The 27,649-nt window shown below is 41.6% G+C and overlaps 1 protein-coding gene across 10 annotated transcripts in view; it reads left to right on the forward strand.

The window, feature by feature from the left end:
• Positions 1 to 27,649, forward strand: part of LOC148873945 (putative L-ascorbate peroxidase 6, chloroplastic/mitochondrial) — an 81,837-nt gene that overhangs the window by 41,044 nt on the left and 13,144 nt on the right. For 3 of the 10 annotated variants that reach the window (XR_016105683.1, XR_016105684.1, XR_016105682.1), the window contains exon 11: positions 23,695 to 23,737. The exons of 4 other annotated variants lie outside the window; for them this stretch is intronic. Coding sequence is in view for 2 of the 6 variants with exons in the window: in XM_088966399.1 (XP_088822525.1) it covers positions 23,695 to 23,733 (39 nt within the window). In the remaining 4 variants the exon portion in view is untranslated. The remainder of the gene's footprint in view (positions 1 to 23,694; positions 23,738 to 27,649) is intronic. 3 more of the 10 variants (XR_016105679.1, XM_088966399.1, XM_088966398.1) reach the window with 1 other exon arrangement.

The raw sequence follows: 27,649 nt of genomic DNA on the forward strand, positions 1-27,649 counted from the left end.
CCTTTCCCTGGGCAAGTTTTCAAGTATCTGAGGATTCTTTCCACTGCTCTCATATGAGGGGCCTCTGGTGAGTGCATGAATTGACCGACAACATGCATTGCATAGGCAATATCTGGCCGAGTAAGGGATAAGTATATCAGTTTTCCTACCAACTTTTGGTACCTTTCCTTATCACAGTATTCCTCACCCATTGATTCTTGTAATCCATGGCTTGGTTCTATTGGAGTGTCTGCTGGCCTGCACCCCATCATGCCTGTTTCTTCTAGGAGATCTAGCACATACTTTCTTTGACATATGTAGATTCCTTCTCTTGATCTAGCAACTTCAATTCCAAGAAAGTATCTCAGATTTCCCAGGTCTTTGATCTCAAATTCTGAAGCTAAGAACTCCTTCAACCTCTTCATCTCTTTCACATCATTTCCAGTAATCACCATATCATCCACATACACAATGAGTGTTGTAAGTTTGTCATCCTGTCTCCTTGTAAACAATGTATGATCTGCACTACTCTGAGTGTACCCTACTTTCTTCATGGCCAAACAAAGTCTCTCAAACCATGCCCGGGGAGATTGCTTCAAACCATATAATGCTTTCCTTAGTTTACATACCCTCTTTCCAACATCATATCCAGGTGGGGGTTCCATGAATACCTCTTCATGAAAATCACCATTTAGGAAGGCATTCTTCACATCCAGCTGATGAATTTCCCAAGAGAATTTTGCTGCTATTGACAGTAGAACCCTGATTGTGTTGAGCTTTGCTACTGGGGCAAAGGTTTCCTTGTAGTCAATTCCTTCCTTTTGTGTAAATCCCTTTGCCACAAGTCTGGCCTTGTACCTCTCAATTGACCCATCTTCCCTGTGCTTTACTGTGAATACCCACTTGCACCCAACAGTGCCTTTCCCTTCTGGCAGGTCCACCAATTCCCATGTCCTTGCTTTCATTAGGGCTTTCATCTCCTCATTCATGGCTTCTTTCCACCTTGGATCAGATGCCGCCTCTGAATACCTGGAAGGGACACATACAGAGGAAAGAGCAGACACAAAGGAATGATAGGCAGGGGATAAGTGTGAGTAAGAAACATAATCGGCTATGGGATGCCGAGTGGTACAAGAGCGAACAGGCTTACGGAGAGCAATAGGAAGATCCAAATCTGAATTGAGTGAATCAGAATTACCTTGGATTGCAGAGACAGATTGATCTGAGTTCAATTGGTTGCAGTCATGAGGTTGAGGGGCCTTCTTCCTTCTACTGTATGTAAGTATCTCTTTTTCTTGTTTACTGGAACCTTCAGGAGCATCAGCCGAATCTGGAGAAGCAATTGGCACAGTGGAAGTCTCACTAGGTTGACCCGGAATGTTACAGCTAGTAGTAGTGGAAGGTGATGAAATGGGAACAAAAAAGAAGGGAGAATGAGAATCCTCTTCCAACCCACTACTCTCCCCCTGAAGAGGATTCTGAGAAGACTGGAAATAGGGTTGAGACTCAAAAAAGACTACATCCCTAATGACATATTTTTTCTTGGAGACAGGATCATAACACTTATACCCCTTCTGCGTAGGAGAGTACCCCAAAAATATTCCCTTTGTAGCCTTAGGATCCAGCTTGGTCTTCTTTGGATCTTTCACATGTATGAAGCATGTACAACCAAAAACCCGCGGGGGTAGAGGAAATTCTAGAAGAGTGGGACACAAAACAGAGAAAGGGGTCTTCATACCCAGTACCTTAGATGGCATCCGATTTATCAGGTAAGATGCAATAAGAACAGCTTGAGACCAATATTGCTTGGGCACATTGTGCTGGAAAAGAAGGGCTCGAGCTGTCTCCAATAGATGCCTGTTCTTGCGCTCAGCGACCCCATTTTGCTGAGGGGTGTAAGCACATGATGATTGATGCAACATGCCTGCATCTTCCATGAATGAGTTCAGGGATCTTTCAAAGTATTCAGCTGCATTGTCTGAACGGAATTGCTTGATCTTTTTATCAAATTGTGTTTCAACCATCTTGCAAAACATCATAGTTATCCGGGGAACTTCTTCACGTCCTTTCAACAGATAAATCCAAGTGCACCGAGAATAATGGTCAATAAAACTGATAAAGTAACGGAAGCCATCAATGGAAACAATGGGTGAAGGACCCCAAACATCAGAATGAACCAAATCAAAAGGGGTTTGAATTTCATTACTAGAAATTGGATACATTGATCTACATTGTTTTGACATTTGACACACATCACAAATTAAACTCTGACTCGGAATGCCCTTACATAATTCGGGAAACAACATTGCTAAGGAAGGAAAAGACAAATGACCTAGCCTAGCATGCCACAAGTGCAGCCTAGCTATTGACTCCACACTTTCCGGACTAGTAGTAGAAGATTGCAAGGCTAAGCTGACATCTTCATCAAAATAGTAGAGGCCCCCATACTCATGACCACTCCCAATCGTTCTCCTCGTCAATCTGTCCTGGAAGACACAATGAGAAGGAAAGAAAGTTATACTGCAGTTCAAATTTTTTGTAAGCTTTGAAACAGACAACAGATTTGAGGTAAGACTAGGAACATGTAGGACTGATTTAAGAGAGAGATCCTTGCTTAGGTCAACCACTCCCTTTCCAGAGATGGTGGAGAGGGACCCATCAGATACTCTCATCTTATCCTGGCCAGACAACAGATGATATGTGGAGAATAAGGAGGGCATATGTGTCATATTGTCTGTGGCTCCGGAATCAATCACCCAAGAGGTAGAATTAATGGAACTAGATGCACTAAATGCAGAGGTTGTACCTGATTTGGCAAGAGAGGTGGATGCTAAAGAATTGTTCTTCAGACGGGCTAATGCCCGCCTGAGAACCTCTACCTCATTAGCTGTGAAGCCCAAAGTACTTGGTCCAGAGGAGTCGGTAGCCTGCCTTACGGTGGAAGATGACACTGTCTGAATACTCTGTGAGTTGTCACTACTGTTGTTGGTGGCAAGATTCCCACTTGCTGTGTGGCCCTTATGTTGCCTTTTGTCCTTTCTCAGAGCAGCTGGCTTCAGATGAGGGTACAGGACCCAACATTTCTCCTTTGTGTGTTTCTCACCACCACAATGTGTACACTTGAGGGACTTCTTGTCTGAAAATCTATTCCCCTTAGTGGAGACTAAGGCTGAATGTTCTCCAGGTAGTTCTATTGACTGTGTCTGGAAGTCAACTTGCATCTCCTTTCTCCTTACTTCTTCATTCCTCACCATATAGTAGACATGGTGAAGCTCAGGTAATTCATCTCTCCCTAGAATCTGTGACCTTATACCTTCATATACAGGGTCAAGACCCGCCAGAAACTTGAAGGCTCTGCCCTCCTCAATCTGCTTATCATGCCTCCCCTTATCATTAGCATTTTCCCAAACCAAAATCAAATGGTGGTCAAGCTCTTCCTAGAGGCCTTCTAGTGTTGCAAAGTAGGTTGCCACGGACATGTCTCCTTGCCTTAGGGCTGCAATGTCTTGGTTCAGCCTGTAGATTCTAGCATTGTTCTTTTTCTGGCCATATGTCTTAGATACTTTCTCCCAAATTTTAGCAGCTGTGGGGAAGTGATGAACAGTTTTGGCCACCCTAGGAGTCATAGAGGCCAGCAACCAAGACATGACTGTGGCATTTTCCTTGCGCCACACGGTGTATTCAGGACTGCCAATTTCTGGTTGTTTCTTGTCTCCATCCAAATAGCCTGTGAGGTCACGAGAGGTAATGAACAGCATTGCTGAGACAGACCACTCTTTGAAGTTATACTCATCTAGCAGCACACTTGTAATCTGCAAGCTGTGCAGATTAGGGTTTTCCAGGTTTGAGGACCTTGTAACAGGTATGTTATCTCTAGAAGAAACTTCACCGGATAGTGAGGACATCCTGACTTCAGCCCAAGAGTTGTTCACAGTGTTGTAGGTGGTTCTGTTTAGGCCTGGCCGAAGTGGTCACAGTGTTCACAGTGTTCACAGTGCTGGTAGAAGTGTTCACAGTTCGGGTACTGTGCAGTGCTGTTTAGGACTGGTCGAAGTAACTGAACCAGTTCACAGTGCTAGTAACTGAAGTTACTTCAGTTAGGGCTTGTTCTGCAACCTGAAGTAACTGTGCAGTGCAGTAACTGAAGTTTACAAGTAGGACTGATAACTGACCTGAAGAGAATCTGTAACTGAAGTTACCACAGTTCTGCCCAAGTCTTGCTGGGGCACGAAGCTGCAACTGTAGAGAAGGCTAAGTCCTTACCACTTGTTCTGCGCAAGTCTTGCTGGAGCACGACGCAGCAACTGTAGAGGAAGCTCTCCCCCTTTCGGCTAGTGCTAGGACTGCTGAAATCAGTCCTCAACTAGGTCTGTCCTATACAGACCTCTCTTAGTAGCCCAATAGCTACTATTTGCTGGAGATAATCTAGTAGGACATCTACTTCTGGGTCTTACTTCCCTTGAGTCCTACAACCAAGAGAAACCCTAGGTTCGAACTTGCTTTACTCTCTTACACTTCTAGATCTTCACTGCGGCAACCCAGAAAAGGAAGAGAGAAGATGAAAAGACAGCAAGAGAAAAGAGTGCGCTTGCTTAAACCAGGAAGGAGCTAATGCTCTGATACCATGTAATCTGAAGAGCTATACTCGAAGTAGTAAGGAGGAGAAGAGAACCACAGAACTGAAGAGAATGTCGAACTGTTCTATCCAGTCGACTAGTCCTTTATTTATAGATGAATATGGTACAAGGTACAAGAAATTACTCGGATGCCCCTGATTAGTGATGGGACACCCAGATGACTTAAATCATTAAACAGGATTAGGCCTAGGCCCATTAACACAAGCCCAGTTACAAGATAAGTTAAACATAAGAATGGGCTAATAAGAACTCTTATCAACCGAACATCACTCTAACATTCTAACACTACTATAGCTTGTTGGTAAGATATGGGAATGTCTGTGGTAGATAAAATAGTAGAGAAGGAGCTATGGTCCGGTGAAAAACCATAGTGATTAGGTGGGCGAGAAATTCTAGAAGAACAATGTAAAGTGGGTGCAGTGGGTTCAAGTGGAGGATCATGTGCACTTATTGGGGCAGTTGGAGTGACTGGATCAGCAGCTGGTGGTGGAGCGAAGGGGGGCATTGAGACTGAAGAAGACCGTTGCTTCCTGAAGTAAGTCTGAAGTTGCTGCGGAGGTGATATTGGTATGCTTGAGGTACCTGTAGAGTCAAAACTGTGCAATAAGTGGAAGGAGCTGGAAATTTTACAATATGTTAAAAAAAAGACACACTCTTAAGGAAAACTACATTACGAGAGATTCAAATATGATGGACCGAAGGATCATAGCAAAGGAATCCTTTATGTTCAGAATTGTACCCCATAAGGACACACAAAGCCGCTTGTGTAGTTAGCTTTGTGCGTTCATGAGGTGGAAGGTGAACAAAACAAGCACAACCAAAAACCCTAAGCATAGATAGATCTAGAGGTTTGTGGAAGAGAGTTTTGAAAGGGAAAGAATTATTTAAAACAGATGAAGACAATATATGAGATACACAGTAGTGTTGGCCGCCTCCACCCAAAACCAAGAGGGTACATGGGAATCTTGTAGAAGTGTTTTGACTACACTCAAAATATGCCCATTCTTTCTTTTTGCTACCCCGTTTTGTTGTGAGGTGCCTGGACAGGATTTTTGGGATTGAATTTCATGTTGTTTTAAGTAAGTTTGGAAATCCCCATCAAAATACTCTCCCCCTGAATCCGATCGTAGCACACATATCCAGGCATCAAATTGGGTAGTAACATAAGCATGAAAGTGCTTAAATACAGAATAAACTTCAGATTTCTTTCAAAGAAAATAAATCCAAGTGAAACGGGTGTAGTCATCAATAAAGTTACAAAGTACTTATAACCCAACTGTGAAACAACAGGAGACGACCAAAACATCACTATCTATTAAATATGATTCTTAGATAAACCACAAGTAGTGCAATCTTTATTAACATTCTTAAAGGAAATAGTAGAAATAGGTAAACTACTAGAAGCAAATAACTAATCAAGTTTCTTAGAAAATGGATGGCCAAGGAGTTTATGCCACAAATGCCAATCACTATTACAATTAAAGGACTCAAAACTAGAAGTGGTAGAAAGCAAACAAGAAGTAAAAACAGGTGCAGCCTTATTCTTCTCAAACTCCAGAGCAAATAGTCGTCCCAGTCTATGCCCCCTTCCCTTCACCTCCCCATTTGCTAGTCCTGTATCAAACAACCACCAGAAGTGAATGAGATAGTGTTACCTTCCTCTACAAGTTGGCCAACAAAAATTAAATTGGCGGTGAGCTTAGGTACAAATAAAGTTTTGGATAAATGAAATGAAGATGACATAGAGGTAGGTAAATACAAATTATCACAGCCAAGTAAACCTAATTTCTCACCATTTATAGTGACAATGTGTTTATTGGGAAGATGGGGTTTGGGATACTGACCGAGTGTGGCCCCTGTTATATGGTTAGAGGCTCCTGAGTCAATATACCAGAGGTGATTTAGTGAAGGACAATGGGTTGGTGACTTACCAGACAGGCCAATAGCAGAGAAGGCTAAGGAAATGACCGAGGACATGAGCTGTCGAATCCGTTCTTCAGACATGCCACCAGAGGTGTCACTTTGGGCAACCACAGAAGTAATAGAGGAGGAGGCATCTGATCCATCTACAACAGTTTGATAGGCCTTCTAGTTTCCTTCCTTCTGATTTGATCCACCACTTTTTTGAAGCCGAGTAGGGCATTCAGTAATGATATGGGCGAATTGCTTATAATAAGTGCATGCATTCTTTTTCTTGCAATGGGAGACAACATGCCCAAACTCCTTACATTCATAGCACTATACTTTAGAGAAGTCCTTCCCTTTCGGTTTTGTTTCCAAGAAGACAGCATCAATGTTGGAATCTTTTCTCCCATCAAGAGTGGTTTGTGTAGAAAATCTGGTTTTAGATCTTAGAATTTCCCCAAGAATAATATCTAAGTCAGGAAATGTTCCTAAGCACAAGATATTAGATTTGACAACTTCAAACTCAGGCCTGAGATACATTAGAAAATGCATAATCTTCCTTCTATCAAAGTTTTCCTTCATATACTTCACGCAACAGTCCGACGGATCCTTTCCCATGTGTACTAACTCATACTCTATCCAGAGGTTAATAAACCCTACATAGTATTCCTGGACTTTCCTTTCTCCCTGATCATATGAGAAGATGCCAACGCCTATCTGGTATTGTCTAGAGGTGTTCGATTGTTGATTAACTTTCTCAAGGTACTTGTACATCTCATAGGCAGTCCTGTACCCTCTCATAGGGATTGCAATGCTAGTTTTGACTAATCCTAGGATCCATGATGCAATTTTTACATTGTCGATCTTCCACTGATTAAGACCCTTAATATCTGAATCATCAACTTTAGCTATAGAACCATCCAGATATCCCCAAAGACCCTTGGCTTCGACATGGAATTGAAAGTTAAACTTCCACAAAGCATAGTTTGTGCCATTGAATTTAATAGGGAGAACCTCCATCCTTTCTAATGCCATTGAAGGACAAATGACAGCAATGCACACTTCAAGGAAATCAATAAAATTCGAACCAGAGGGTAGAAAAGAGAGTACCTTTCAGCCGAGGTCCAAAAAAAGTTAACTGTAGTATTCTGCCGAACTGAAAAGTGGATTGAAACCCTTCAAAATCAAAATTGATGCAAACCAAACCAAAAGGATTCAGTAGATCTGCTCTGGGCGACACCAGATCTAAGATTTTAGGCTGATTCGATGTCTCTACAAGGAGATCCAAGAAGAAGGAGAAATCTGATGGCACAACAGTCCAGAGAAATGATCTGTAAAGTTCAGATCTGAAGCTTCTCTAGGAAGAAGGTTCAACACTCAAGAGAGTTCTTGAGACAGCAGCAACAGAGATGATTGAAAAGATACTATATGCAGATCAGATTGTGACCTGCTCTGATACCATGTCAGAGTCAAGTCGAAATGGAAGAAATAGAAGAGAGAAAAGAACAAATAGTTTGGTGGGTGTGTCACCTTGTGACTGTTGGCACCCTAAAAGAGATATTTATATTAAAGAAAGTAAAAGGACAAATCTGCCCTTAGTGTACAAAAGAAAGAGTACAGAAAATAGATGTACAACAAAAGAAGTAAAAGTACAAAAATAGCCCTGTGGCTAGATCTTGTCACTGTCTCTATAGATGATTACTATGAAACTCTTCAGATTTCTTTTTCTTTTTGTTTTTGTAACGAGTTGAATGTATACTAAACACTCAATAAAAGTTTCAGTATACAACAACAACAATGGGACAGCTTTGATGTTGCTCATTTCCTTTTAAGGTTGAGGTTTAGATATGCGTCTATTGAGCAAGAGGAGAGGAGTAAGAGAGGAAGAGAGGAAGAGAAGAGAGGAGAGGCGAGAGGACTGAAAGCCCCAAAAGAATATTGTAGGCGTGTGCAGTAGATATTATTTATACTAGTCTGGTCGTACAACATAAAGTATGAAGAAATTACAAAAGTACCCCTGCGGTACTAAACTTGTGTACAACAACATCTGCCAACACTCCCCCTCAAGTTGGAGCATAGATATCAATAATGCCCAACTTGTCACAGAGATCATGATGTCTGGAATGGTTTAGCCCTTTTGTAAAGATGTCTGCAAGTTGGTTCTCAGAGCTGACATAGGGAGTACATACTTCGCCTGTGATGACATTCTCTCTGATAAAATGCTTGTCAACTTCGATGTGTTTTGTTCTATCATGTAGCACTGGGTTAGTAGCAATGCTTATAGCTGCTTTGTTATCACAGAATAGAGTCATAGGTTTGTCCACTAGGAAACCTAACTCACTCAACAGATTCTTTATCCACATACCTTCAGCTACTCCATGGGCCATTGCACGATATTCAGCTTCAGCACTGGATCTAGCCACCACGTTTTTCTTTTTACTCCTCCATGTAACAAGATTCCCTCCTATAAAGGTGCAGTAGCCACTAGTAGACTTTCTGCCACTTTGAGATCCAGCCCAATCTGCATCTGTATAAATTTCAACTTTCAAATGCTCGTGCCTTTGAAATAACAAGCCAGCACCAGGAAACTTCTTTAGATATCAGAGAATTCTCTCTACTGCTTCAAGATGAGTGGACCTAGGTGCATGCATGAACTGACTGAGGACACCAACACCATATGCAATGTCTGGACGAGTCATAGAAAGATATAACAATCTCCCTACAAGCCTCTGAAACTGTTTCACATCCTTGAGAGGTTTACCTTGGCTGTCACCTAATTTATGGTTGGGGTCAATGGGAGAGTCAACTGGCTTCACCCCCATCTTTCCAGTGTCTTGAAGTAAATCTAGGACATATTTCCTTTGAGAAATGAAGATACCCCTTTTTGATCGGGCAACTTCAATTCCAAGGAAGTATCTGGCAGGTCCTAGATCCTTCACTTCAAACTGAGTGGCAAGGAAACCCTTCAACCTCTGAATTTCATCATTCCAATCACCAGTAACAATTATGTCATCCACATATATATTAAGGCAGCCATTTTACCTTCTCCTCTTTTCACAAACAGTGTGTTATCTGATTGACATTACTTGTATCCTTTTTGCTGAACCGAACATGGAATCTGTTGAACCAAGCTCTTGGTGATTGTTTCAGCTCGTATAAAGACTTCTTCAACTTGCACACTTTCTGTTCATTGCCTTGAGCCAGAAAACCAGGGGGGTTGAATCATATAAACTTCCTCTTCAAGGTCACCATTCAAGAATGCATTCTTGATGTCAAGCTGATGTAGATCCCAATCCAGATTAGCAGCAAGAGAGAAAAGAACGCTAATGGAGTTCATCTTGGCAACAGGGGCAAAAGTTTCTACATAATCAACTCCATACACTTGAGTAAACCCCTTTGCCACTAAGCGAGCTTTATACCTCGCCACCGTTCCATCAGCCCCATGCTTGATAGTGAACACCCATTTACATCCAACTGGATCCTTTCCCTTAGGAAGATCAACAAGTTCCCATGTGCCATTTTTATGAAGGGCATTAATTTCTTCCTTCATGGCATTTGTCCATTCAGGTACTGAAAGAGCTTCTGCCACATTCTTGGGGATAGGGACACTGTCAATAGAGGTAAGGAAAGCACGAAATGAGGGTGAAATGTTCTCGTAGGAAACAAAGTTGGAAATGGGATGTTTAGTGGTGCACAATCTAACACCGTTCCTGTGAGCAATAAGAAGGTCAAGGTCATTAGCAGCGGAGGAATCAATTTCAATAGAATCAGGAACATCATTGGGAGCCAAGTTACCTAAGTGGGTATGATCCTCCCCCAAGGAGTTTGGTGGCACTGGAGGTACAACTTTTGGATTCTCCACAGCTCTTGAATTTGGTTGGCCTTTGCGACGACGAGAAAAGAACGAAAAGGCGGAGGATCAGGAAGAGAAGGGAGCTGAACCAGTTTCTCCTCATGTCTACACTCCCCCTGAGGAGAAACAGGAAAAAAAGGTTCATCTTCAAAGAAAGAAACATCCATGGAGACATAGAATCTCCGAGAAACAGGATCAAAACAATGGTACCCCTTTTGAGTGAAGGAGTAACCAAGAAATATGCAATGGATAGCACGGGAATCCAATTCCCCATGGGTGGGAGACAGATTTTGGACAAAGCACCGACAACCAAATACATGAGGAGGAATAGAAAGAAGGGGGCCTTAGGAAAGAGAAGCTGATGTGAGGCTTTGTACTCTAACCAATGAGAGGGCATACGGTTAATGAGGTAGGTAGAACAAAGAACAGCCTCAAGCCAAAAACGTTTGGGGACATTCATATGAAGTAGTAAACCCCAAGCCACTTTAAGGAGATGTCGGTTCTTCCGTTCAGCCACACCATTTTGTTGTGGTGTGCGGGCACAAGAGCTACGGTGAAGTGAACCACGCGAAGCAAAGAACTCTGTGAGATCACTACGAAAAAACTCTTTTGCATTGTCTGACTGAAAATTTTGGATTTCAGTATGAAATTGAGTGAAGACCATCCGCTGAAAATCTTGGATAATTTTTGGTACTTCCTCCCTGGTTCGCATCGGACATACATAATCATCAATGAAGGTAGTGAAATACTTGTAGCCACTCTCAGATGGTAAAGTAGCAGGGCCCCATACATTAGAATGAACAATGTGAAAAGGAAATTCAGATTTACTATTTTTCTGAAGAAAATGAGTTCTACAATGTTTACTTAACTGAAATGTTTGACAAGAGAAATTGGAAACAGACATTGACTTACACAGTTCTGGAAATACAACTTTCAAAGACTCGAGACAAATGACCAAGACGACAATGCCATAAATAAACTTTACTCTTACAGGACTGACTCATAGACTCTATAACATGAAAACCAGCCTTATTCTCCAGCATGTAAAGTCCATCAACCATACGTCCCCTACCAATCGTCCTCCCCGAGGCCAGATCCTGAATCACACAATGAGAAGGAAAAAAAGTCATGGAGCAGTTTAAGGAATTAGTAACACTACTAACAGAGAACAAATTAATGGGAAATTTTGGAACATGAAGAACATCAGAAATGGTAAGATCAAGAGGAAGAGAGAGGGTTCCTTGACCAGCTATGGAAGTGTATGATCCATCAGCTAGTCTCACCTTGTCTCTTTCAGAAAGAAGGTGATAGGTTTGAAAGTAAGAGGACGTACTAGTCATGTGTTTTGATGCTCCAGAATCAATGATCCATGAAGAGTCAAGGTTGTGAGAAGCAACATGGAAAGCTGTGGCAGGGTTACCTGATGTAGATGCAAATGATGTTGAGGGAGGAGCATCCATTTGACGAATTGCTCTACCATAGAGCTCTAAATGGTCACGGAAGGAATTCATAATATCCTCCTTCGGGTAAGATCCAGAGAGATGTGTCTAAGTCATAGCAGGAATGGGGAGTTGATTCTCCCGAGTAACCATGTTGGCCATGTGGTATTTCTTTGTACCTTGCTGTCCGGACCTTTTATTCACATCTGAACCTTGCTTCTTAGTTAGATCTTGAGCCCATTTTGGTTTCCCATGAAGATCCCAACAGGTATCTTTGGTGTGTTGGGGTTTCTGGCAATGAGTGCACCACAATTTGTCTTTATCTAATGTTTTTTTTTCTGGAGATCTCCTTTCCTGGAAGAAGATCCCACACTAGTAGAGACACCCCCTTTTGCTGCCAACACAACTGCATCCCACCAGGGCTGTTCATCAAATTCCTTCTGCTCTCTTCAGATTGTACAAGAGCATAGGCTTCCTGAACTGATGGAAGATCCTTAGAACTGAGAATCTGTACTCTGATAGATCCATACATACGATTCAGACCATGTAAGAAGGCACACACTCTTTGCTTGGGAGACAAGTTTCTTGTACATTTTGGCATCCTCATCACACTTACAATCCACATTCTGGTAGTGGTCCAACTCCTTCCAGACAGAAGTCAAGTTAGTGTAATATACTGATAAACATCTCTCCCCCTGTCTACAAGTAGATGATGTTGCCTGCAGTTGATAGATCTTGGCATAGTGTCGCAGTTCTGAATATGTAGATTTTGCTTGTTCCCAGATCTCATTTGCAGTTCCAGCCCACATGAAATTCTTCCTTATTTGAGGTTGCATGGAGACCAAGAGCCAAGACATAACCATACTGTTCTCTTGATTCCACCTATCATATTCAGCATTCCCAGAGGGTGGTTCTTTGATTCTCCCATTAATATAACCTATCTTCTCCCTTGCAGTGATGTATAACTTGATCCCTCTTGACCACTCTAGGTAATTTAAACCATCAAGAGGGGACAACAGCCATAGGAAAGGATAGGTCACCACTCCCACTCATTCCATTCAGCATTGAGGAAACTCCAGATGTGGCTGAATCTTCACTACTCATGATTTCAGGTTTAAGAAAACACAGCACCCAAAGGAGCACTGCTTCACAGAGCTGTTACAGAAACAGGTCCTTATGACCTTCAGTCCACAAAAGAAAAAGCACTTGCTATTGCAGCATACAAACAGGTCCTTCTGACCTACGGTTTCACAGGGAGCCAAGAACAAACATTGCTGCTGCAGCACTTGAACAAGTCTGTATGACCTATGATTTTGTATGAATTCAAAAGACAAACACTGCAGTTGCAGTACATAACCAGGTCTGTATGACCTACGGTTTTACAGAGATCATATGACCCCTCCACAGAATGGAAGATACAAGGTGAGGTTCACCACACACCTAATCGGCAGACTTGGTACAATACCAACTTCAGGGCAGCCGAACAGTCAATGAGATCAAAGAGAAAAAAAAAGGGCTACTTCAGTCCATCAACAGGGTAGCCGAACAGCAGTAATACAAAAGAAGGAAACACCACAGTCGGATCTTAGGGCATCAACAGTCCATCAAAGGGTGCAAAGAAAATACAAAAAAACTTCAGTTGAATACCAGGGCACCCGAACAGTAGATGAACAGTACCTTCTTGAACATCAGATGATAGCCTCTGTAAACTAGAACTTTCTCTACGAACATCAGATGATAGCCTCTCTACAGCCGAACAGACAATGGATACAGCATCTGGGCTGGAAGATGAAAAATCTCTACAACTTGAACTCTTTTCTGCGCTGGAAGGTGAAAAGTCAGGCGGGCATCTTCTTGCTTAAGGTCGAACAGCAGATGGATACAGCTTCTGGGAGATGAAGAGACTAACTGCTCGACATTGGAGGATGAACACAACAGATTTGCTTGACACCACCCTTTAGGCCTGGACGACTTGCTCTGATACCATGTTGAGCAAGAGAAGAGAGGAGTAAGAGAGGAAGAGAGGAAGAGAAGAGAGGAGAGGCGAGAGGACTGAAAGCCCCAAAAGAATACTGCAGGTGTGTGCAGTAGATATTATTTATACTAGTCTGGTCGTACAACATTAAGTATGAAGAAATTACAAAAGTACCCCTGCAGTACTAAAATTGTGTACATCTGCCAACAGCGTCAATTCATGCTCAAATTCCATAGGGTAATGAACTTTCATTATTAACTGAGTTGTTTTCTCGATTTCTTCTCTCCCTCACGTAGAACGAGACAAACAGTTACTATTGTTGACAACTAAGCCTTGTAGCTTTCCAAAGTGCAGGATGTGGTTTGACAGGTGTAGGGCATAGAAGGGGAAGTAGAATACATCATGGTGTAGTTATAGGTCATGGTAGTGGTTATTGGGGTGTTGTAGATTGTGGTGGTGGTAGGGTTCCAAGGGAGGGTGTAGGAGGACAAGGTCTTCAAAAGTATATCTACTATGGTTTAGATAGACATACAGTTAATTTCTGTGTGATCTTTATGGGCCTCCATTTAATTGGAGCAATCATACATTTGTCACAAAAAGACACTATTGGTAATCTAACTCTAGTTGATTTATTGACATCAACTAATGCTGCAAGGAATAAGATATCTGTTTCATGTGAAAATCATGAAAGGTTTTTCGATTCAACTCCATCATCTAGCAATACAGCCATCGTAGCCAACTTAGGTATACTTGTCTTACATCCAAATTGATCCAATCATTTCAGTTGTCAACTTGGGTAATAGCTTTTAGAGCCTTATATCATATAATTGGGTCCCCAATTGTGTTTATTTCACTTTCTCAATCTCCTACCTCTCGAAGTGTTACTTTAGATGATGACTTACTTGGTTCCTCCTTGTCTTTGTCCTCCATACTTTATGTTCTAAACTTTTCTTTTGATTTAATGTCTAATAGAAAGTTGGCTAAGTTTCTTAACTGCTCCATTACCATCTTTCCATCCTTGGGATATCAAGACAGGGAAGATGATTGAAGGGCATACGATCAAATGATCACATTATCTAAATGGTGGTTGAGCACAAACCACAATCTGAAAAGGTAAGCATAATTGTACTGCCCTAGTTTGTATCCCTTGAGCATTGATCTTCTTCCCATCATCAATTTGTTTCTCTACAATCTTTAGTTCCAGCTCCCCAGTCAATTTGTTTCAGAAAGATGCCCTTGATTTGCTTGAGGAAATGTGGTTGTCAGGGGTGAAACCTGTGGATTCCCTATGAATATTAATACTAAATTTAGCTGAGGTTAATTGTTTGGTTAATTAGAGAGGTATAAAATATAAGTTGGGAAGCTGAACTATTTGGCTATTACATGATTTGCTGTAAATGTAATGTTGATGGTGCGATATCTTTTTGGGAGGCAGTGTTATTGCTTGGAAGAATGAGACGAAGTATGGCTTCTGAGAGCAGTTTTGAAGCTAATATGGGGCAATGGCTCATACTATGTGTGAATTAATGTTATAATGCTTTAAGAGGTTGGGTCTTCCATTGCATTTCCTATAAAGTTGTTTTGTGATAATCAAGGTGTTTTTCATATTGCATCAAACCCAGTTTCCATTGAAAGGACAAAGAACATTGAAGTCGATTGTTACATTATAAGGGAGAAAAAACTTAGTGAGATCTTTCTATGCCCTGTGTAAAATTAGAAGATTAATTTGACGACCTGTTCATCATTCGAGTCTGTTAGCATAGAGGTATTTCTGTCTTTATACCTTGATTGATGTTGTTGATCTGTAATATTGTGTTGAAACATGTGCTCTTAACTTAAGTAAGGGCACATAGGTCTTTTCAGTCATGTTTTAATAATAATATAAATACTTACTGGCCGACTGGGAGAAGTCAAGTTGATCCTTTCAGTTCGAACCAGAATTCTCTCTTCTCTCTTTCTCTCTTTCTTTATCACTTTTTCTTCTTCTACATAACTGAACTCAGTCAGGCCAAACTCTAAGGCAGACCTAAATTATAACATGGTATCGGAGCTAGGTTAAATCTGCCTAGATTTCTTTTTGCCTAGGGTTCATTCTCTACGCACCCTATCTAGGGTTTTCCTCTTTTTTTCTGTGTTCGATTGGAGATAAGGGAAAGGGCTGAAAAGAAGTGATCGCCCTCTTCCCTTGGGGGTCTCTATGCCTCCAGTCTGGTCGTATTTGGTCGGTTGCTGTGATTTCTGAGATCGCTCTCTCCTAGTAGAGGAAGAATAGAGGGCCGAACTGTGTGGGCAGTGGCTGTTGTGTGTGAAGCGGCTGTTGTGTGTGGATTGCTCTCTTGCTCGTATGGGTGTTACTTCAGCGATAAGGTAAGAGATTTCAGTGCATGATTTCTGTTATGGATTAAATAGGAGGTGTGTTTCAGACCATATGCTAGGGTTTCGGCCAGTAAGAGCTAGGGTTTATGCTGGTTTCTTTGTGCTTTTTTAAGGAAGAGATATGATCATATAGTGGTGAGATTTCAGGTAGTTGTAGGAGTAGGGTTTGTGGTGTGAGCACACTTTTCAGCAACAACAAGTGCTGAAATCAGTGTGACAGGTGTGATCTAGGGTTTGTGGTGTAAAGAGCACACATTCCAGCAACAATTATTGCTGCAATCAGTGTGACTGGTGTGACCTAGTGGTGTGTAGTGTGCAGATCTCAGTGATAATAGAATTCAGCAAGTGTGCAGAATTGGTGATAACATAATGGGAGACAATAATGATTATAAACCTAGTGTGATGGTGCCTACAGACTACCTAAATGTTCAGATGACCTCCATTAAGTTAAATGGAGAGAATTATGTGCCTTGGGCTAAATCCGTTGAAGTCTTTCTGAAGGCAAAGAAGAAGGTAAAACACATCAGAGAGGAGAAACCCTCCTCTGACTCTCACGAGTATGAAGACTGGGAGCAAGAAGACGCTCAGATCATCACATGATTGTGGAACAGTATGGAACCCAGGATTAGTGTGAACTTCATATTCCTTGGTACTGCCAAAGATGTGTGGGACCATGCAAAGAAATTGTATTCGGGGCAGGACAATACAACCAGAGTTTATCAGCTTTATCAAGAGTACTTTAATCTGCAACAGGGCAATCAGAGCCTTGAGGAGTACTATGCCAACATGAGGAACATACGTAATGAGTTGAATGTCTATCATCCTCTCACTTCTAATGTCAAGATTCAGCAACAATAGAGAGAGCATCTTGATGTGACTAGATTTTTGGTGGGACTAAAGTCTGAATATGAACCAATGCAGGCTCAGATATTAGGGGGATCAGCTCTTCCGTCCCTAGAAGAAGTATTTGCTCGATTTCAGAGGATTTCTATCGGATCTACTGAGAACTCTAATATCTCAGATAGATCTGCCTTTCCTGCATCGAGAGGCCGTGGTGGTAGAGGTGGAGCTCGGGGAGCTCAGTCTGGCCGTGGTGGTGGTAATGGTTCTGCATATGGCCGAAGTGGCAATGGTGGGTCTACTTATAATCGTGGTGGTGGTCGTACTGGGAGCAGAGATTCAGGGGGAGCCCGTGGTAGAGAACGTAGCTCAGGCCCGAGGAAGTGCACTCATTGTGGTATGGATGGACATACCATCAACTATTGTTATGATTTACATGGTCCTCCCTCAACCTGGGCCAATCATGCCGCGACCGGTGACACAAGTTCCAGCTTTAGACAGGAGAATCATTCATCTGACCAGTTGCCTCCTACATCCACAGATGGTCCCATGAAGGAGATGGTGAGTGTTCCCCATGATGAATATGAGAGGTTTATTCAATCACAGCAGAATACGACGACTTTTGCTCACTCAGGTATGGCTTGTCTAGCATCTACACCCAATCCCTGGATCATAGACTCTGGAGCCTCCGATCACATGACTGGAACTCCAGGTGTGTTTTCCTCCTTATCTCATTGCTCAACATCACAATCTGTCACCCTTGCTAATGGTTCCACATCCTCAATTTGTGGTGTTGGTAATGTTGACCTAGATCCTGTATATCTCTCATCAGTTTTGTATGTCCCTAAATTGCCTTTTAACCTTATGTCTGTTAGTAAGCTGACCAAATCACTTAACTACTCCATTACCTTTTATCCTTCTATGTATGTCTTTCAGGATCTCAAGACGGGGATGAAGATTGGTGGAGGGCATGAAGAAGGTGGACTGTATTATCTTGACGGTGGTGGTGGTAGAACTTCAACAGCTCTCCAGTCATCTCTTTCTCCTCTCTAGTAGCACTGCCGATTTGGTCATCCGTCGCTCAAAGTCTTGAAGTCCTTGGTTCCGTCCTTGCGTCAGCTTTCTGTTTTGGATTGTGAGTCGTGTCAGTTTGGGAAATACCATCGTGTTCCCTTTAGTTCTAGGGTTGATAACCGTGTGTCGAGTCCTTTTTCTTTAGTTCATTCAGATGTTTGGGGTCCTTATAAAGTAATGTCATATAATGGATACATATATTTTGTCATTTTTGTGGATGATTTTTCAAGGATGGCGTGGCTCTATTTAATGAAAGAAAGAAGTGAATTGTTTACCATTTTTCAAAAATTTTATGCTGAAATTCGTAACCAATTTGGTACCCACATCAAAGTTTTTCATTCTAATAATAGCCGAATATTTATCCTCATCATTTCAGGAATACCTGGACCACCACAACATTATACATCAGACCTCGTGTACCTACACCACAACAAAACGGGGTGGCTGAGAGAAAGAATCGCCATCTCCTTGAAACAGCAAGATCCCTAATGCATCACATGCATGTTCCCAAACCTTTTTGGAGTGATGCAGTGCTTACCTCTTGTTTTCTGATTAATCGGATGCCCATATTCATCCTTGATGGTCAGTCTCCGTTTCAGGTCTTGTTTCCCACTTTGTCTCCGTTCCCTCTTACGTCGAGAGTTTTTGGGTGTGTCTGTTTTGTCCATAATCTGGGTCCTGGGAACGACAAGTTTGATGCCCGTTCTCTCAAGTGCATCTTCCTTGGCAATTCTCGGACCCAGAAAGGGTATAGATGTTACCATCCTGGTTCTCGATGGTCCTTTGTGTGTGTTGATATCAGTTTCTTTGAGTCTACTCCGTTCTTTTTGGGGTCTGGTGATGCTTCTTCCTCCTCATCACCTCCTCCTCTTCCACTTCCCATTGTCAATCCTCCTCCCTTTGTTCCAGTTGTGACCAAATCCATGCCTCCGGTGCCACCACCTGTTGAACGCCCACCTATCCGTCATGTGTATACACATCGCCCACGTACACCAGCTACTACTCCTCCGGCTACATCTCTGTCGACAGATCCGGCACTAGACCCCCACTTAGCATCTGAGATTGATTTATCCATTGCTCTGTGGAAAGGTAAACGTACTTGCACCCTTCATCCCATTTCTAATTATGTTTCTCTTACTCACCTTTCCACTTCCCATCGCTAGTTTGTTACCTTGTTATCATCAGTTATTGTTCCTAAAGATGTCCAGGAAGCCCTTGCCTCTCCAAGGTGGTGTCGTGCCCTGGAAGAAGAACTCTCAGCCTTTCATCATAATCATACTTGGGACCTCACTGCTCTTCCTCCTGGGAAGCAAGCTGTTGGTTGTAAGTGGGTTTATATGGTTAAGTATCTGCCTGATGGTAGTGTTGAACGCTTGAAAGTGCGATTAGTTGAAAAAGGGTACTCCCAAACCTATGGCATTGACTACACGGAGACCTTCTCACCGGTTGCTAAGATAGGGTCAGTTCGTGTTGTGATCTCTCTTGCAGCCATGTATGAGTGGCCACTATATCAGCTTGATATCAAGAATGCCTTTTTGCATGGTGACTTACTCGAGGAGGTCTACATGGAGCAACCTCTAGGGTTTGTTGCTCAGGGGGAGGATGGTAAGGTGTGCAAACTAAGGAAGGCTATATATGGGCTTAAACAGTCTCATCGAGCATGGTTTGGTAGGTTTAGTGAGGTGGTAAAGAAGTTTGGCATGAAACAGTGCAAAGGTGACCATTTTGTATTTAGTCATGACTCTCCGGGAGGAAAAATACTGTTGGTGGTGTATGTAGATATTGTTATTACTGGGAATGATAACATTGGTATTGACAGGCTGAAGACTTATCTGCAGGATCACTTTCAGACAAAGGATCTGGGTAAACTAAAATACTTCTTGGGGATAGAGGTAGCGAGATCCAAGTATGGGATTAACCTGTGCCAGAGGAAGTATGTGCTTGATTTGCTGGAAGAAATAGGCTTGTTGAGTGCCAAACCAGCTGAAACACCCATGGACACAAATACCAAGCTAAGTAGTGATATGGGTGAAGTATTTGAAGACCCTGGTAGATACCGATGACTTGTGGGCAAACTGAACTACTTAACCATTACTAGACCAGACATCTCATTTGCAGTTAGTGTGGTAAGCCAGTTCATGCAAAAACCTCTGATTCCTCATTGGAATGCGGTTCTGAGAATTGCGAGGTATCTAAAAGGGGCCTCAGGTCGCGGTCTAATATACAAGAATGGGGGAAAATTTGAAATAGAAGGGTATTCTGATGCTGATTGGGCCGGTTCTATGTTTGATAGGTGGTCTACTACAGGCTATTACACGTTTCTGGGAGGTAACCAGGTGACATGGAAAAGTTAGAAGCAGACGGTTGTGGCAAGAAGTAGTGCAGAAGCAGAATATAGGGCTATGGCGCATACCGCTTGTGAATTAGTGTGGCTAAGGAACCTTCTACAGGAAGTAGGGTACAACATTAACAATCCAATGAAACTCTATTGTGATAATCAGGCTACAGTTCATATCTCCTCTAATCCAGTGTTTCATGAAATAACCAAGCACATTGAGGTTGACTGTCACTTTGTGAGGGAGAAGGTGCTGAATGGAGAGCTAGACACTACACATGTTAATACAGGAAATCAGTGGGCTGACTTATTTACAAAAGGCTTGAGTCAGGGAAGAGTGGATTACATATGTAACAATATACTCATAGCTTGAGGGGGAGAGTTAGTGTAGGGGTATTTCTGTCTTTATACCTTGATTGATGTTGCTGATCTGTAATGTTGTGTTGAAACATGTGCTCTTAACTTAAGTAAGGGCACATAGGTCTTTTCAGTCATGTTTTAATAATAATATAAATACTTTCTGGCCGACTAGGAGAAGTCAAGTTGACTCTTTCAGTTCGAACCAGAATTCTCTCTTCTCTCTTTCTCTCTTTCTTTATCACTTTTTCTTCTTCTACATAACTGAACTCAGTCAGGCCGAACTCTAAGGCAGACCTGAATTATAACAGAGTCAAAATCGAATGGACTGTATTTGTAAATGGTTGTAAGACCCGCAATGCTGTATAGAGCAGAGTGTTGGGCAGTCAAGAAACAACATGTCAAGAAAATAAATGTATCAGAAATATGTACATTTAGATGGAAGAGTGGGAAAACTAGGGAGGATAGGGTTAGAAATGAAGTCATTTGAAGGAACCTAAGAGCAGCTTCAAAAGATGAGAAAATGAGAGAAAGTAGACTAAGAAGCTATGGTCACATGCATAGAAGGCCATTTATAGCACCTATAAAAAGAAGTGTTGTAGAAGGGCTATAGGCAGACCGAAAAGGTACATGGGTTGTTAGTAAGAAATGATTTAAGTGCTCATCATTTAGCAATGGATATGGCACTAAACAAAATAGAATGGTAAAACAGGATTCATGTAGCCAATCCCATATAATTGGGATAAGGCTTGGATGATGATGAAATATACTCCAAATCAAGGGAGGAGTGTTAGAAGTTATTGTTGTCTAATAAGGGGTGTTTTTGTCTTTTTGTTGCCTTTATTCTGTATGGGATCTCCTATAAGCAAAAACTCTGCACACACTCTGAAAGCATGACATCCACCCGCACATTGTGAACATCTCCCATGAATTTAATAATGTATGGAAGATATTCTCGATGTGTGGTTGGATGCCATGTGTGCATAGTTTTTGATTGCTGGAGATCTGGGCTCGTATGAGGGTAGTTAGGTCTTTCTACCATCATTCTTATCGTTATAGTTGACAATATAAGGGTAGTTTGGTCATTTGTCTTTTTAATTAAAGATGAGTTGTCTATTTTGTCTATGTTTAAGTTGTGTCCCATACTCAATGAGGGATAGAGTTGTCTTTTGTATTCTAATGCAAAGATTATAAATATAAGATGGGTCGGCTGAGAGTAATTTTCTTTTCTCTTTGGCCGAACCCTTTCTTTCTCTCCTCTCTTCTCTCTCTTCTTATTCTTTCTTTCTTTCTTACTTCAGACCTAGGACTGACCTAGTGTTAATCGAACCATTCACTTGGTATCAGAGCACTAGAAAATCAGTCTAGAATTCAGTTTTCTCCTTGGATTGCCATATCAGACCTGATTTTTGAAATAACTCACAAACCAATTGGAGGTTCGATAAGAGGCAAAAAAGGAGTGGTCGTTTTTCCATCTAGGAGGTAACTATGCCTCTAGTTGTTGTGGTGGTGTTTGTCTTGGTGGTTTGCTAGAAATCCTCCGAGTGATGACTCAAAGAGGGCTGGTTGTGGACAGGTGTGAACAGAACCCTATAGTCAGCTGATAGCATGGTGTGTTCTATCTCTTTTGGACTGGATTTCGACTGTGGCAGTGCTGATTGATAGGTGCGCGTATGGACTGTTTTTCTCCCTATTTATGTCTGAATGTGTGTGACAGCAGTAAGGTTTTTTCATGCTGAACCCTATGACAGCAATAGTGTCTTAACAATAGTTGTTTAATTGTGGTGTGGTGTAGTGCTGTGTAGTGAAGGGTGATTTTCTTGTAGTTGAATTCCTTTTGTGGTGTGTGGTGACCTTTTTTCTTTACAATGGCAACAACTGGAGAGGATAAAACTGGTGTTATGATTTCCTCCAATTATCTAAATATACAAATGACCTCCATCAAATTAAATGGTGAGAACTATGTGGCATGGGCTAAATCGGTGGAAGTGTTTCTAAGAGCCAAGAAGAAGGTGAAACATGTGAGGGAAGAAAAACCCTATTCTGACTCTCCAGGTATAGTGAGCGGGAACAGGAGAATGCACAAATTATGACTTGTGGAATAGCATGGAGCCTAAAATTAGTGTAAATTTTATTCTCTTGGATACAGCTAAGGAGATCTAGGACCATGCTAAGAAACTTTATTCTGGCCAAGAGAACACCACTAGAGTATACCAACTTTATCAGGAGTACTTCAACTTGAAGCAGGGAAATCAGAGTTTAGAGGAGTATTATGCAAGTACGAAAAATCTTCGTAATGAGCTTAATGTGTATTGCCCTTTGATTTTGGATGTTAAAATTCAGAAGCAACAAAGAGAACAACTTGATGTGACAAGGTTTTAGTGAGATTGAAATCGGAATATGAACCTGTTCAGGCACAAATATTAGGTGGATCTTCCCTTCCCTCTTTTGAGGAGGTGTTTGCCCAATCATGTTGTGACTAGTGGTGGTGGTGCAATTAGTGAGAACCAACAAGTTGATTGGACACCCTCCACATCTACAAGTGTTTCTGGGAAGGAAATGGTGAGTATGAGAAATTTCTTCAAACATCCTCTCAGTAGAACATAGCTACTCTTGCTCATTCAGGTATGGCCTGTTTCGCATCTAAACCCTCACATTGGATTATTGACTCTGGAGCCTCTGATCATATGACTAGGACTCCAGGTGTGTTTTCTTCTCTTTCCCAGTTTTCCACGTCCTAAACAGTTACCCTTGCTAATGGTTCTACTTCTCCCATTTGTGGTGTTGGTGATGTTGACCTCACTTCTTTATTTTTATCATCTATCTTATATGTACCCAAATTTCCTTTTAACCTCATGTCTATTAGTAGATTAACCAAATCACTTAATTGTTCTTTAACTTTTTATTCTTTTTGTGTGTTTCAGGATCTCAAGACAAGGATGAAGATTGGTGGAGGGAATGAGGCAGGTGGATTGTATTACCTTGATGGTGGTGGTCTAAAAGTAGTACTTCAGTCTTTTCTTAATCCTCTCCAATAGCACTTCAAACTTGGTCATCCATCGCTCAAGGCCCTGAAGTTACTTGTTCCATCTTTAAGTCATCTTAAATCTTTGGATTGTGAGTCGTGTCAATTTGGAAAACATAAGAAAGTCTCTTTTAGTCCTTTTTCATTAGTTCATTTAAATGTTTGGGGTCCAAAGTACAATGGCTACAAGTACTTTGTAATTTTTGTTGATGATTACTCAAGGATGACATGGCTTTATCTTATGAAAGACAGAAGTGAATTCTTTTCTATTTTCCAAAAATTCCATGTTGAAATTCCTATTCAATTTGGTGTCCATATTAATATCCTTCGTTTAGACAATGCAAAAGAATATAGTTCAACACCATTTTAGCAATACATAGAGCAACACGATGTAATTCATCAAACTTCTTGTTCTTACACCCCACAACATAATGGCGTGGCTAAGCAAAAGAACCGATACTTACTTGAAACTACTCGGTCCATCATGCATGATATGAATGTTCCAAAGTGTTTTTGGAGTGATGTTGTCCTTACATTATGTTTTCTCATCAATCATATGCCTATGTCTATCCTTGGAAGTCAGTCCCCTTTCTCAGTCTTGTTCCCTACTATTTCTTCATTCCTTCTTATTCCCAAAGTTTTTTATTGTATTTGTTTTGTTCATAGTTTAGGGCCTGGACTGAATAAGTTTATGCACGTGCTACAAAATGCATTTTCTTTGCTATTCCAGAACCCAAAAAGGGCACAAGTGTTACAACCCTAGCTCCCATTGGTCCTTTGTGTGTTCTGGTGTTACTTTCTTTGAGTCTATTCCATTCTTTTCTAGTTCTAATGTTCTTCTTCCTGTGTTTCTGATTCCTATTCTAGTTGCGGACCCCATTCCTACAGTTCCTATTATGTCTTGTCATCATCTTCTCCAATGCAAGTTAATATTGAAAGGCCACCAATTCATTCCTCGTCAACAAATCCAGTAGTTGTGCCTCCTTCTAATCTTGATCTTCCCATTGCATTGCGGAAAGGTATGCGTAGTTGTACATTTCATCCTATTTCCCATTTTGTTTTTGTTTCTCACCTTTCCGCTTCCCATTGATAGCTTATATCTCTATTATCCTCTATTTCCATTCCTAAGAATGTTTAGGAAGCCATTGCCTCTCCAAGGTGGCAGCTAGCAATGGAAGAGGAGTTGTCTGCACTAGCATACAAATACAATCACATGTGAGAGCTTACCACTCTCCCTCCTTGTAAGCATATTGATGGATGTAAGTGGGTATACACAATGAAATATCTTCTAGATGGTAGTATGAAATAATTAAAAGCTCGGTTAGTGGCAAAAGGCTACTTTTAGTTGTATGGTGTTGACAATACAGAGACATTCTTTCCTGTGGCTAAGATTGGTTCAGTTCGGGTGTTGATTTCTTTAGCAGCAATGTACGATTGGCCCCTCTTTCAGCTTGACATTAAAAATGCCTTCTTACATGGTGATCTTCTTGAGGAGGTATTATGGAGAAAACACCAGGGTTTGTTGCTCAGGGGGGAGGATGGTAAAGTTTGTAGACTTAGGAAGGCAATCTATGGGCTGAAACAATCTCCAGTGCATGTTTCGCAGATTCAGTGAAGTAGTGAGGGACTTTGGCACGAAACAGTGCTAGGTAGACCATTCTGTGTTCAAGTATGAATTAAAGGCTGGAAAGATTTTGTTAGTGGTGTATGTGGATGACATTGTCATAACTAGTAGTAATGGGATTAATAGGTTGAAGACCTTTCTACATGATCACTTCCAAACAAAAGGTTTAGATAAGCTGAAATATTTTTTGGGAATAGAAGTTGCAAGATCAAGACATGGTATTAATTTGTGCCAAAAAACATATGTCCTAGATTTGCTTCAAGATACAGGGTTGTTGGGTGTCAAACCTGTTAGACAGTTTTTGTATGCCCTTAGCTTCAATCTGATTTGATGTACTTTTGTTATTTAGTGGAAATAAATAAAGTGCATGTTTGATTCATGTTGTTTGGTTTAATTCTGTGTAAAACCCTAAAACTGGACATTTATAGAGACTCATGTTAGTTTTAAATGTTCACAGCCGTTGGATAAGTCTGGGGAGATTTATCCTGCCAAGGATGATACTGGTGTGCCACCAAGTGTTGGGATGGCCTGTCTCAGCCACCAGGGTAAGACCCGAGGCACATGCAGTATGGGATTACTTGAATCCTTGAACCGGACCAGATTTCCAGTATTGCCCTGGACCTTGGAGATAGATGGGCAAAACTGAAAAGTTACACCTGACCCCTAGACTCGATTATGACACTTCACTAGGTGTTGGATTAGGCTGCCTTTGATATGCCAATCAGTGAGATCCTTAGCGGGGATCAAAACCTGGGTATGTTGGGGCAGTTTGAGAATTCATCTAAGTGGGTGATCATAGTGACAAAATCAGCCACTTTGTCGGACAAAGGGTAATGATCGGGAATGCACTCTCTCTGATGGAAACCAAACTACCGGCAGTTGATTTCAATCGTTGGAATTTTGTTTTGCAAAATTAATATATTTATATATATATGTACGGTTTCGAATTGTTTGCAAATGGTTTTAATTCCTGGGATCCATGTGGGAGGAGAGTGTGGCACTGTTCCTTGCAGCCGAGGGAGAGGTCCTCTCTTGTCGGGCAGTGCTTGATCATTAAGGGCTGAGAGGTTAAGTGTAAGACCATTGAGGATAATACCTGATGGGCTAATCTTGCACCTGCCCACAGTCCCTGGGTTTTTATAAGATGACTTGGCCCAGGGACCACTTAATGTAAGTGTTGGGCCCATAGGGTCCATATGATGGACTCAAGGGGTTCATTGAGTTTTTCAGTGAATTCGGCCGGGCCTTGTATTAAAGGCTGGGCCGAACCCATGTGGCTGGTGTGTAGATCAATGATTGGGTCCCACGCCATACAAAGAAGCCCAACTGGGCAGCGGATTGGAAAGTAATTAGACACTGAACACTTAATGGGCCAGAAGCCCATTTCGAGGTGGGCTGATATGATCACCCATCCTTGGGGTGAATCTGAGATTAATGTTAGTAAAAGGATTGGGCCTTTATCCTTATCCACTCTTGGAGACCAAATTCAAATTAGATTTGAATCTGGTAACCTCCTGATAAGATCAGGAATAAGCTAACTTTATCTGCAGATAGGATTAAGATTATCCCCTATCCAAATACTGATTTGGATTGGGATAAATCCTAATTAGGAGGATTCTTAATCAAGAAGAAAGGAGGAGAAACCCTAACCAAGAAAGAGAAATATCAGGTTTCGAACCACCTTGAAGAGATATAGGATATCTCCTGCGAATTGAGATAGGATCTCATTCATACTCCAGAAAAGAAAAAAGCAGTTCAGCCTTTTCGCCTTTAGAGTTCTCCTCCTGCCGCCGCCATATGTTTTTGCAAGATTAGGTCTTTGCAGAAAAGAACGTCAAGAAATCTGTTCTTGACATTAGTCTTGCAACAAAGACTAAAAGGATTCAGTGTTTAGTGTTTCCAGAGGATTCTTGTGAAGGATCCAGTGTGTAGGACGCACCCTGCTGGTTCTGTTCCATCCACAGCTGTGTCATCTTCAGCAGGAACGGATCTTGGAGCATTCTTTGGGCGTGAACACCAACTTTGGGAGATACTGCTTCCCCGGATCAGGTTATTCCTCCCATTTATCTTTTGGTACAGATCTGGTTTGATTATGGTTCAAGTAGGATCCTTGAATATTGTATTCTAAACTTAGGGAATATGATTCCCAGTTGGGAGAAGGTAGGAAATTTTTTGAAATTCGCCCACCCATTCCGCAACATTTTTGGCGTCCATTAGATGGATCCTACCA

This window comes from Nelumbo lutea, chromosome 1 (genome assembly GCF_056320005.1).
Source record: "Nelumbo lutea isolate HS-2025 chromosome 1, American lotus-T2T, whole genome shotgun sequence".
Classification (NCBI taxonomy): Eukaryota; Viridiplantae; Streptophyta; class Magnoliopsida; order Proteales; family Nelumbonaceae; genus Nelumbo; species Nelumbo lutea.